This window comes from Thermobia domestica, chromosome 5 (assembly GCF_964235325.1).
Source record: "Thermobia domestica chromosome 5, izTheDome1.hap1.1, whole genome shotgun sequence".
NCBI classification, from domain to species: Eukaryota; Metazoa; Arthropoda; class Insecta; order Zygentoma; family Lepismatidae; genus Thermobia; species Thermobia domestica.
In genome coordinates this window covers 190,639,887-190,653,234 of record NC_137458.1, presented here as the reverse complement: position 1 = coordinate 190,653,234, position 13,348 = coordinate 190,639,887, and the positions used below count along the sequence as shown (strand labels likewise).

The 13,348-nt window shown below is 36.8% G+C and overlaps 1 protein-coding gene across 8 annotated transcripts in view; it reads right to left on the bottom strand.

Annotated features, from left to right (window-relative positions):
- LOC145686323 (U2 small nuclear ribonucleoprotein auxiliary factor 35 kDa subunit-related protein 2-like) overlaps positions 1 to 13,348 on the bottom strand; it is a 497,978-nt gene that overhangs the window by 180,825 nt on the left and 303,805 nt on the right. For all 8 annotated transcript variants that reach the window (XM_081759527.1, XM_081759529.1, XM_081759531.1 and 5 more), the window contains one exon: positions 6,844 to 6,956. In XM_081759527.1, the coding sequence (XP_081615653.1) occupies positions 6,844 to 6,956 (113 nt within the window). The remainder of the gene's footprint in view (positions 1 to 6,843; positions 6,957 to 13,348) is intronic.

Below are 13,348 nucleotides of genomic sequence, written 5' to 3'. Positions count from 1 at the left end.
AACAATGACTATCTTCAAGGAAAGACAATAGTTTAATTCATCCACGTAACAAACGGTGTGCAGAAAGGCGAGTGTAACTAATAGAAGATTACAGCAACGTTCTTACGAAAAATGAGGAGCACAACGAACAGTTTCTTTTGCAGATAATAAAGGCCCACAGACAATCTTTTCCTATATGCGACAAAGTGAACTATGTAGCAAATAAGATTCATAACTTAGCAAAAAGATACTACATAAATAAGGGATATTTCAACTTCTTCCAAGTTATATTTTTTCTTTTTCCTCATAATGGTCTATGAATCATCTTGATGGAAAAAACTTATTTGTAGTTCTAAGCGAAACAACCATTTTGTTTCAGTTTATGTAAGGCTTCCAAAATTCTTACATATCTGTGTACCGTAACTGCAATAAAATAACATTACATTAAGCATTTTGTTTTTCATACGTAATAACTCTTACATGATTATAGGTAACTTGAAAATAATACCAGATTTGTGCATCTGGTGAAATGCTACCTCAAAAAGATATATGTCACATGACCCTCTTCCTATTTAAAAGTTTTGACCTGATTTCAAGATGGCGGACTTCAAGACGGCCGCCATGATAACGTATACATGATTAGGTTGGTCTTTTCCTCTAGTTCCATTATACGAGACATCTTTTCATTCCCTTGAATCGTTTCTAAATTACGAGAGTTTATTCCAGCTTTTCTCCATACACTATGTATTGTAAACGCATTGAAAATTTTAGGTCGTTTGGGGCACCATTTAAAATTTTTCAATGGATCTAATTTTTCTCCTGGCTTAATTTGGTTCCATATGGAACCATTTTAGGGGGTGAGTGCAAAGAAATTCCTACAGCAGATTTCAGATGAGAAGCGGCATGGCCTTGAGTTGGCTTTACGCGGCGTCCAATTGGCTTTGAGCGGTGTTGACAATTCGCGACAAGCAGTTCTGCACGCTGACTTCTCGCGCTACTGCGAATCTTGACAATAGCAGAGGCGCTTATTAGAAATATTGTATTAGCACATTAACTGCTCACTTTACGAAGTAGAGGAAAGAATTACGAACACATACGTGAAAACTACATCTTTTTATGACAACTGGTTGTCATGATACACGCTTTGAAAGGTTTCCATATAAAACAATTACTAGAACGAGCGTTGAGTCCCGTCTAGTTTCCAGTGGATTTTTCTTCGATTTGGAAATGAAACTCAACTTTTATTAAAGGATAATCAGGGGTGTAACCAACAGGTTGTTCTAGGAGAACATTACTTTCAGGGGGAGGAAAGCTTTTCACACATTAAAAACAGAACAAATGATCTATTTCAGAATATGAAAGCATTTTAACTCACCATGTATACTATACACATATTATGTTTTCTCGATGCTACCTTAACAAAAGACAGATCTTGACAGTACTGAAGTTGAAAAGCGGATTGTAAGAGATAAATCAATAAGCTATTCATAAGAAAACAAATGCTGTTTCTAGCAGTCTGTTTATCCGGCTTTGTGTTTATGTAGGTTAAAATATTAAAGGGAAAAAACTCGAAAAAATATCAACTCAGATATTATTATGCAATAATATAGTAGTGAGAGATCCTGGGGGGACTGAGGCAGCCAGGGCCCCTCATTTTATTTGTAAATGTGCAATATTAGCGTTAATTTGAATGCAATTTGTCTTAAAATCATCATATATGCTTTCTGCATCTGAATGCACCCCCCCCCCAAAATTTACAGAGAAATCAGCGTCCTTGTAATTAGGTACAGAAACTGTATTGATGATGTTTTCTTTTTTCTTTTTTTAAAAATCGTATTTTATTATAAACGTTCCTAATTTGCATTAACTATTAAATAAGTTTACTAAACCTATACTAGATGAACCTCATTTCGGGGCTGGAAATAGTTTGGAAAGTCAAGGCCCTCTTTTCCCCCGTTTCTACACCCTTGAGAATAGTAAGCGATCGAATTAAATAACAAGCCTCTGCAAATTTGATTCATATATATATATATATATATATATATATTCGATTCCCGGCGGGAGCTCATGTGGAAGAACAGAAGGTATGGGACATTCGTAATATTGTTTTGAAATTGCCTTCATGCAAGATTCTTCCTTATTCGACAGAAGAAACGCAGTATGATTTTTTTTTTGTTCGTTTCAATACCTTACGTATGTGTGGCCAATTACGTACTCCTTCTTTACTCCTCTAGCAGGGATGCAAAAGCACCAGGCGTCTGAGTGGTGTCATAAATTATTGTAACCCAAAACAAACTCGACCATATCGTGTTGCTTACGAATCAGATGGATTGTTGTTGTGAGACCTACATCAAGTATAAGAGTATGTTATTATAGGAACAGACATGGAAGCAAAGGAGCTGATTGTGTGTGTAGGAACGCAACTTCTCTTCTAGCATAAACAGAATTTATCAGTGTCTAGGTTGCTTTCTTTCGTGGTAGTTCATTTGTTCTCCAAAATCATAGTTGACAATGTCTTTAAGGAAACCGAGTACAAGTGCGGAATTTTCTTTAAAAAAAAAAAAAAAAAAAAAAAGTGCTACGAAGTGAAGCTCGAAGAATTATTTTTTGTGTTTACAATTTTTGGAACTCATAATAAAAAATTTACAAGAGTCAGATTCAGACAATGGCGAAATATTAATTGACATAGACGATAGTGAAAGTAGTGTTGAAGACGAACGTTTAGCAGTTCCATTGGAATAAGTTAATAGGTAGGTTATTCAGTTGCTATATATACTTCTAGGATACACAGCCAAAATCTTTGAGTTTGCTGGAATAGTATATTTACATTGTGAATAATGTTGCCAATGTATGTGTAATAATCTCAACTAGAGGAAGAGCGAGAAGGGAAAGGGGAGTCCGAAATCCAGCAACACCGCGTGGAATATCGCACAGCATGGGCTACTGCCCGTGATGCTTTACATCTGAAAAACACAATAAATTTATTTTTCCCCATATAAATTTGGACCACCCTAATATCTATCTATATATATATATCGCCTGTTTATTTCATCGACGTAACTGAAAATTCTTAACTTTTCAAGAGAAGTGTTTAAAGTTTCGAAACGCAATGAAAACAAATAGGCGCAAGAACGACACAAAGTGCTCTCTAGCGTCCAGTTTTGTAATCACATCTGTGAAACTTTTACCAGAGATAGTCATCAACATTAGCTTTCATTTCCTGTTTATAAATGAATAAGTGCGATTTTTAAGTTATGTCGTTCTTGAAATAAACAGGATATATATAAATTTCCTCCAAATTATCGGAAATTTCCTGTTCTTCCTTTCTCCAAACAATATCCAGGTTTGTAGAGAATGTTGAAGGCACTGCAAATACCTACCCTCTGATAACTTCACTGGAAACTTGTGGATGCAGAGATGTAAATCTTACAATATGGTTTAAGAGTGAGTTTAATGCATTATATGAATCTAAAAAAATTTAGCGTTTAGCAAATATTAACATGTATTTTTAATGTTTTACTAACAGTAAGAAGGATGTAGCCAAAAACTATGTATATATTTTATGTATCTTTTCCCTACAATGTCGTAAAAAAGATCCAGAATCTGAATTTTTGCTTCTGTTCTGACAAGTTTTGTAGAATTTCCTTTTTTCTCCTTACGGAAATATGTAAATTTTCTCAATTTTCACACAATAAGAACAACTAGTTAAATATCTTTTTAACGAGGTATAGTTTATATCTCTGCTGTGTTTACAACCTGTATTATAGTCAGTTAAAGCGAATGCTATGGTTTACATGACAACTTTTGGTGTTTGAAATAGGTGACTCAATATGGCGGCCACAGTGACTAAACCCGGTGTGGGATTTTTTGGAACTTTCTCTAAGTTGCAGAATAGAATATCATGATTATTTTAAAGAAGGTTTCAGCTTTTTTTTTTTTTATGTCCGGGTTTTGCTCTTTTTTGTTCTAATTGCACTGAACTATATAGCATATTCCAGGACAAATTTGAATATTAATGACGAAAAGGGACCTCCTTGTTTCAAACCATTCTCGACGTGAAAGCTTATGGACAAAAATTTTCCTACCCGCACCTTACTTTGGGATTCGTTTAAACATACCTTAATTAATCTAATTAGCTTTTTCGGTATTCTACATTCTGTACGAATGTTGTATAACGTTTCTCTCCTAACCGAGTCCTAAGTCTTTCTAAAGTCAATAAGTTTATATACCAGCGTATCCTATTTCCAGCTCTTTTCGAGTATTTGTCAAATTGTAAATATTTAGTCGATAGTTGATTGATTCTGTCTAAATCTGAACTGATAGTCTCCAATAATTTCATCTGGGAATGGGTTCAATCTTGCTAATACAATGTTTGAAAGGATTTTATAGAATGTTGACAGAAGAGAAATGCCTCGATAATTATTACAGTCAGTTTCGTCACCTTTCTTCTGAATTGGAACAATGATTAACTCTTTCTACTCTTGTGACAATTCTTCCTTCTTCCGGTTGTGTATCTTGTTCCACAATTTTCCGTCTCCAGCTAAAATTAACTCATCCAGAATTTCGTCCACACCGGGAGATTTGTCTTTAATTTCTTTATAGCGATTTCTACTTCTATTCGGTTAGGTTCTGGAATATACGGTTCTGCGGTATGTATTTCCCTTGCTTTACGCACATTAGGTTTGGCTGCGTGTTAAGCAAATCGTCAAAGAAATCTTTCCATCTATTTAAGATGTTATCTATATCTGTGAGAACTGTTCCGTCAGCTTTTTTTAATAGCCTTTCTTTAAGCACGAGGTTGATAGCCTTTCTTAAATTCGTTGATCTCTTTATACATGCCCCAAGTTTTTTTTTAAACTATTATCTTAAAGTTCCTTAATTTTAGCTTTCAAACAGTCGCGTTTCTTTGTTCTAAAAGTTTGGAAGATTCCCGTCTGACGCCTACGGAATTATGTGTAGTTATTTCATTCGGATTATGTAGTCAACGGAATTTCGCCTGTTTAATGCATTCTTGGTGGAACAATGCCTTGTTCCTACAATTTCCGCGTGTCCCAATTTTTCTTTTGCTGAAATTGTAATGCTATCTTTACTTTCAACCCAAGTATCCTCAACACTAGTGGACTCCGAATTTTCTAAAACCAAGAACTTATTCGAAACTTCAATCTGGTATACCTCTTTTACCTGGCTCTCTTCTAATTTCTTTAAATTAAATCTTTCCGTTTTCAGACATTGATTATTTTCTTTATTCAACGATAATCTCTCTTATTATCGCTACTACCAGGTGGTCATCAGTGTCAGTCCCTCTAAACGACCGAACAACAATTATGCTAGATTGCCTTCTTCTATCTACTAAAACGTGATCAATTTGATTATGTGTTTTTCCGTCTGGTGAGGTCCAAATGTATTTATGAACGTCGTGATATGGGAATTTTGTAGTCTTTCACAATAAGGTTTTCGGATGTTGCAAAGTTTACAAGTGTAACACCGTTGTCATAACTTTCCTCATACAGAGACTTTCGTTCCCCATGATCAGTTTGAAAATGCCCTTTCGTCTTACCTTCGCATTGACATTCGCTAAAGGAATTTTCATATGGAATCGCGGTAGTTGGTCAAATATCTGTTCCACTTCTTCGTAAAAATTGCTTTTTATATCGTCATCTTTATTTTCCGTTGGGACATGTACATTTAAAATAATTAGTTCATATCAAACTATCAACACTTAAAAGTAATAAAAGAAAGTCTATCAGTAACAAATTCAACCCGCTTAATTGCTGACATTCGTTTGTGAACGAAAAATCCTGTTCCTAATTGGTGATTTTTATTTTTTTCCCCGTAAAACAAGGTAAAATTTCCGGAATTCACGATTCCATTTCCTCCCCACGTAACTTCCTCAACCACTACAAGGTCTGTCCTGTATTTGTCTACGTCAATCGTTACGGATTTTAACACACCTGCCCTATAAAGACATTTAATATTCCATTTTCTAAATCTCACGTCCATTTTGTTTTGCAGAAGTTGTGCCAAATTATCAGTCCTGGTCCGAGGTTTCTGTGAATGTTTCTGAACAAATGGATTTTTTTCTTTACAGAATGAGTCCACTTCTACGATACTTCTAGAGTTTCTTTCCCTATTCTTTTTACTTAGATTCTGCAGTCTCACTGTGAATTCAAACTGTTGATGCTTCTGACTTTTCTGCTTCTCTCATTTCATAAGATTCCTATTTGGTGATAGAAAGGAACATTTATTGTAGATAAGATAAATCTTTTACAACCGATCTTATAATATGCTATGTTGCTCCTCTTGCTCCGAGATGAGATATAATCTATACAATACTGCGAAGATTTTCAGGAACGATTAGCTTTAATACATATCGTTCCTTGTTATCTGCTTCCTGTTGTTTCTGCTACATATCTATACTTCCGTTAGTAGTAGAAATGAAACTTAATCAATGAAAGACCTAGCTCAACGGAAGGATGAAATTGACGGGAAAAAGTTATAATCTTGCGGTATGAGCGATTTCTCCTCAAATCAGGATAAACGAGTGACGCACACAAGATGCTATACTACGATAAATAGGAATGTTCTAAAGTTAATTGTATTGATTCCACATACAATACCTGATCTTGGAAACGGAGAAATTCACATACTCCTATATTTCAGCTTATTTAACTGTAATTGTACAATATAAAAGAATTGAATTAATTCTAATTTCATTGAATAACTATTCTCAAATATCCCACTAATAAGTAACTTCTAAAATTTTAAATTACGTTTAATCATATTTTTAGAAGTTTGACGACAGCCAGTCAACTCAACCGTATATGCTCCAAATTATTTGCATTAGCAACTACAACGAGAATTTACCTTGAACATCTTTCCCCGAATCTACAGGCTCCAGTCTTCGAAAAGAAAGGGCAGATTGGCTTATTTGGATTACTTTCAGTTGTGAGATTGCTAGGTGAAAAATCATTTCCTTCCTGCAAAGACAGTTAACATTTCTCAATAAATAACCTAAACTTGTATCTTTCTTTACAATGTCAATTTAACAGAATAGTTAATTCAATGCTTACCTTACGAAGTAGCACTCCTTCACTATAATATCATGTAACTACAGAAAAGTTAGTGTTATAAGCGATGACCAAGCCTGCAATGGAAAGTTTAATAATTTTCGAGTTGCACTCGGTGGTTACTTCGTTCATTTCAACGAAGTTTAGCATTTTATTCTGTGTATCATGTGTATATGCAGGGGCGTCGTTAAGGGGGGGAGGTAAAGGGCGAGCCTCCCCCCTTCCCAAAGTTTTCAATTTCTTGACAAGTTGGCAAATTAAAATACATAGTTGGCAATTTGAAGAATGCCGTTTTGTTCAATTAACTTATTCGGTTTAACATTTTCTTAGGTACCCAGTTACTGCAAATTATTATCAGTTCTTTTATACTTGGCATAAGTTTTGTGTAGTTCTCTATCTTGAAATAAATTGATATATTCGTTTAAAGTTTCTTTACTTGTTGCAAGTGATTACACTTCACTTTTGTTCATTTGATATTCGTAAACATTTTGAAGAATCTTTAATGGAAATCAGGAATTGTACTACTGACGAAAACAGAATAGAGTTGGCATGTAAAGACAGAGAGAAGAGACGTTTCGGTGGCAAGTAGAGCATTGGACGCAAAAGTATTTGATAAAAGAGCGTATACAAGGCAACAGGTAGTGACTGGCAGAATTGATGTTAATAAAACAAGAACAAGGCAGCGATTGGTTAGTATTAAGCCTGCCATACGTCCCGTAAAAAACGAGACAGTTTCGATTTTGGGCCCGAGAATCCCGCGTCCCAATAAATTTAGTCGGGACAGGCAAATGTCCCACATTTTAATTCCATCCCACTTCTGCTATCAACATAAGCTTATTCGAAAAGTAATGAAGTGGCTGGGATAATGTGAATGAACAATAAAGTGTAGCATGTAACAGTTTTGAGCAAGTTATCACAATACCCTGTCCGACTTGATAGCGAGCGAAATTTGCCACAGTGCTTTTTCCATTGTACAGTCACCCAGATAAGTACCTGGACCCCAAGTAATGAAATTATAACAGTCAGGGGTCCAGGTACTTATGTGAGTGACTGTGCCTGGTGGAAACTCGGACACTCTCCAACATAAAAAAAGAAGGTAAGATTGCTTTGAGTGTTTCTACATGTACAAGCACAGGAAAGATGAGTGACTTTTTCGTCAGAGAGACATTAAATAAAGTAACAAGAATTATTTTTGAGAGGTTATGGGCACAGAATTGTGCTTGGTCCAGGGCTCAGAAATATGTACATCTGGTCCTGACAATTATACACGACACAAGGAGAAAAATCAACTTTTCATCAGATTAAACTGACAAACGTAATTTTGACAAATACTACCATGTAAATAAATATTGCTAAACGCGCGAAGAATATTGAATGTAGATCGTGTCACTGATTTAAACCGTTTGCATATTGTTTTTCTGTAAAGCATTTTTATAAGACATTATCTTAAGTTTTTAAGGATTTTTTTTTTGTAGTTGGATTGTAAACATCTTCAGTCCGCAAAGTTAATTTCAGGGAACGACGAGAGAATAGTAGCTGCAGCTTAGGGAACTTCCGCCTATTATATTGTTGAAAAAAATAAATACCCGCTAGGCTAAAGGAAACGGTGATGATGAGAAATGAATGAAATGGTGGAATGAAGAAAGTGTGAGGAAACGGGAGAACCACGAGAAACCCACGCACTCGGTGTTTTTTCACTACAAAGCTCACTTAAAATGAGCTGGGATCGAACCAAGGACCCCATGCACCAGAAGTGAATGCTATACCACTGAGCCACCGCGGCCTATTATACTGTTATTCATAACCAGAGGTACAGTTTATTGGATTGTGTTGGAAAGTTTGGGGGGAAGGGGATCTAAGGTGTCCCCTATTCCCATAAAGAAAACATGGCAGGTTTATTAGTATAAACTTTTTACTATGTATAGTATGTAAATTTGACAAATTTAAGTTGTTTTTTTTTTTCCTAATAGTAAAATGTCAAAGGGAAGCAGATTTTGATACCAGAGTGAATATACTTTGTATTGTGTAACCGTGTATATTTTGTGTGTGAATAAACCTTTCGCTTTGAAACAAAAGGTGATCATATTAATATTGAGGACAAGAATAGCTTATTTCAGTTCTGTTTTGCAGTAAGACTTTCTATTTACAGGGCTTTTCGAGTAGGGAGAACTGAACAAAAGTGTGTTTTGGGAATGGTATCATCAGTGCCTTTCATAACGGGGGGCGATAGCCCTGGGTGCCGAAGAAAGGGGCCGCAAAATTGGGGAGAAAAATTAAAAAAGAGAATGAAAGAAAAAAAAAGAGAAAAAGGAAAATTATTTGGAATATTACTAGTATGTACTTAAATACTCTTTCTGCTTTAGGAAGTGATCCTATAATGTTACGCATGTTAGGAAAAGTGCACATATATAAAATGGAAGGAAAAAGTAATAAAAGGTGTTCAAAATCAAGGAAAAGCAGGGTTTACGTTTGAAAATTTTATTACGTTTCGCGCCAACCATGGTGGCGCTTCGCGAATGGTCTGTCGCCCTAACTCATATGTACGAGGCCGCCGCCGATGGACGAAAGCTGCAATGGATGAGTCAAGTCATTCTGTCGCTTCCGCTATGAACCTAAGTGCATGATTCCGAAAGTCACATTTTGGGGGGCCAAACAATACATCTGCTGGGTGAAAGCATACATCGGTGTGTGTTTCACTTCATTTTCATACAAATGTGTTGCCTTTCCTGCTTTATTTTTAATCACGTAGTTGCTTCTTTCGGAAAGTAAAACAAAAATTGCAATTCTTCCTTTCTTTATAGTATTTATAAGTCAAAGCATTACGGAAACATTGTATGTTACTTATGTAGCTCATGGGGGAGCAAGTGAGAAGCGTGCCCCGGGCATGCGGTTGGAGGGGCGCCTAAAAGGGAGGTTATATATTTTTTTTAGTATTTTTCTTGCCGGTATTTAATACTTTTCATCAGAGTGCGAGATTATGAAATCGAAGTGGGAGGAGACTGGAGGACAGAAGAGAAAAACAAACTGCGCATTTCTGGTGACAATTGACTGGCGCAGATTACCTAAACTAGCCATAAGTTGTCAAATTAGCAGTTGTGCATCGTGGGAGATGATAATGATTCTGAGTTGAGGTGTGAAATTTTGTTCGAAAACGGGGGCTGTTCGTATTCGTATCTCAGATGGGGCACGGAATGGGACGAATATGAAAATAAGATTCCTGTAAAATTTTCCGCAGGGTTGGTAAAAGTGAGACTAAGATTTTCGAAACACTTGCTATGTTTTTTTTTTTTTTAAACCAAGACTTGGCATTTTTAAAATCAAGACTTGACAATTTCAAGTTTCATCCCCCCCCCCAATCTTGTAATGCTCGCTACGCCGCTGTGTATATGGAAGATCAATTTACAGTTAACACTATGTTCGTCAAATACATGTCTCCACGCTAAAATTAACATACGAATGTATTACACAGAAACACAAAGTGAAGAAGCTTGAAGTACATCTAAAATTGCTAATCGTAACAAAGATTTTATTGTCAACTCACGAAAGCTCATACTGAAGATGAAGTAAAAAGTTCATCACACTTTTCTCTGAGAGAGACCATTACTATGAACTTTTTACCATTTGAAATGCCCAGTATATGCAATATTGTTAGAATATGATCGTATGATCAAATAAAACCGCATCTTACAGCATAAATCACGTCAACACCGACGACCACATGGAACAATATATTGCTTATATTTATTAATCCTCATTCGTATTTATAAATCCTCATTCTCAACGGGCAGAATACCTATAAAGGTAACCAAGAAAGTTCTGTCGCTTTTTTAACCCACCACCTTCGAACATCGATATGTCACCTAAGATGTATCTGGAAGATCAAACATATTCCCCATCAGCATTGACGACCTTCTGCCATTGTTCTGCAAGGCCATGGATTCCATCGCGGTAGAAATTGCTGGGCCGTGAAGCGAAGAATGTATCAAGTGCATTTTGAACCTCTACTATGGATCTTAACTGGTGACCTCGAAGGTGATTGCCATAGGAATGGAACATGTGATAATCGGACGGTGCAATATCCGGGGAATATGGCGGATGAAATAGTGTTTCCCATCCAAGGAGTAGAATGGTGTCTCGGGTCATCCTAGTTACCTGGGGCTTAGAGGTGTTCTGTAACAGGAGGACCACTTTTACGATTCAGAAGTGCTTCCAAAGTTTTGAGTTTTTTGAACACAACTCAACTGCTGACACTACACAGTTGCATTGATGTTCTGACCAGCTGGTAGCAGTTCCCGATGCACGATGCCGCGAGCAGTCCATTAAACACACAGAAGGACCTTCTTCTGGTGCAGTGATGGTTTCGGCTGTTTTGGCACCAGTTCATGGGATGCTAACGAATGATGACGGCGCCGTGGAGCTTCGTACAGGACACACTTCTCATCATATCAACACTCTGTCCAGAAATTTTTCTTTCCTCAGACAAGACAGCAATGAAACGCAGGTGTCTGTTTACGTTGCCTTCTGACCCGGAGTCAAAGCATGTGGGACTCATTGATCCAACTTGTAGTGCTTTCAAAGTTGATGGAGATGCAGCCAAATGCTTTCTCCACTCACACTGAATTGTAATCGCAGTTTCTCACATGTCTGGCAACTGTTCACCTCAATTGCTGCCTGAAGATTTTCATTTTGTACATGTCTTGGTCTTCCTGCACGTTGTGCAATATACAATATTACGCGTCCTTTCAGCATTATGGCTATATTAAAACGATGTGGGATTCAAGCGTCTTCGAGTACTTCGTCACCTTCCTTAAACTTGTTAGACCACTGCTGCACTGTCCGCGTAGTCACGACACTCTCACCAAAGGCCTGGCATATCTTCAATCCCGCTGCAGCGGCGTTTGACCCTAGTTTGAACTTGTACAGCATACACGCCCTTATGACGCTCTGTGAAAGTCCCATGTTCACTGTGTCCTTATGCAAGTTCACGGCGTAACAACTGCCTCAACCAGGTAGTATGTTGGATACACCCACACCAACAACTGACCTTCGCCTTATCTCATTCGCATTCAACTCACACGGTGTGAGGACCAATTGAACAAAGACCTGCACAAAAAGCGACAGAACTTTCTTGGTTATCTTTATAATTATATATACCAGGCGTCCCAGAATTCTTTCAGTAATTACAAACATTAATTTGTAAGGCACAAAATATGACACGTAGAAAAAACATATTTTTATCTTGAATTGCATGTAACATTCAAGTTTTCGTGTACATAATTACTGTTACTTTGTTTGTTACAGGATCCAGTAACGTAACAATAGCGGAATCGCACACCATTTACAAAAACAGATACTCAAACCAGAAGAAAGCCCAATGTGTCCTCTAGTATGACGTAACACAATGTATAAAGAGCAGTTTTCCACGTATACAAACACTACTCGCAAAAATATAGAGAAGGTGAAATGTGTTGATAAGGTATTATTCAGAAGCACTATTTAATCATTAGAGACCGGATTCTCATGTACAAAAAACTCCGATGCTTGCAAATATGCACGAAAACTATCAAAGATATGCATTAAAATTTTAACATATGCACAGAAATATACACTATGAAAATAAAATTTCAAGATCTTATAAAACTTTATCATCTTAATGACTTCTGCTGTGAACTATTAACGTGTTCCTTAGGATTTCCTCTGCACACGCTCTGCATTTATCAGTGAGAAACGTTTTGTAGATCCAAAAGTTCCTTTCCTAAAAAAAAAAAAAAAAAAAATCAGCACAAGTCACTGATGCATATGAAAAAGACCAAATGTCTGTCTGTGTTAGGTCCTCTTCCAACTCCATGTTTTCATCGTTAAGTATACAGGGAGTCTATAAAGTCCTGCAGGAAAGTAAAACTCTATAACTTGGAAACTACGTAATGTATTAACAAATACTTTTTTATGTACTTACAGAAAGGTTCAAAGCTTTGTTTCAGCTAGTTAAGGTTCATCGCCAAACCTCTAATTGTGTACCATTCACGTCCAAACACTCTTGCAGTGTTTTTGGGAAACCAAGAACTGCGTGCTGGCGGTGCTCGTCTGGAATATTCAAAATCACATCAGTTAGTTTTTTCTGAGATCGTGCAGTTCTGCGAATACACCTTAGTCTTCACGTGTCCCCACAGCCAGCTATCACAAGGCGACAAATCTGGTGATCTTGCAGGACAAGGTGTGGGTCCTCTTCGGCCAATCCATCTCTCCTTAAATTCTTCGTTAAGAAACTGTCGAACTTGAAGGACATAGTGCGGCGGTGTCCC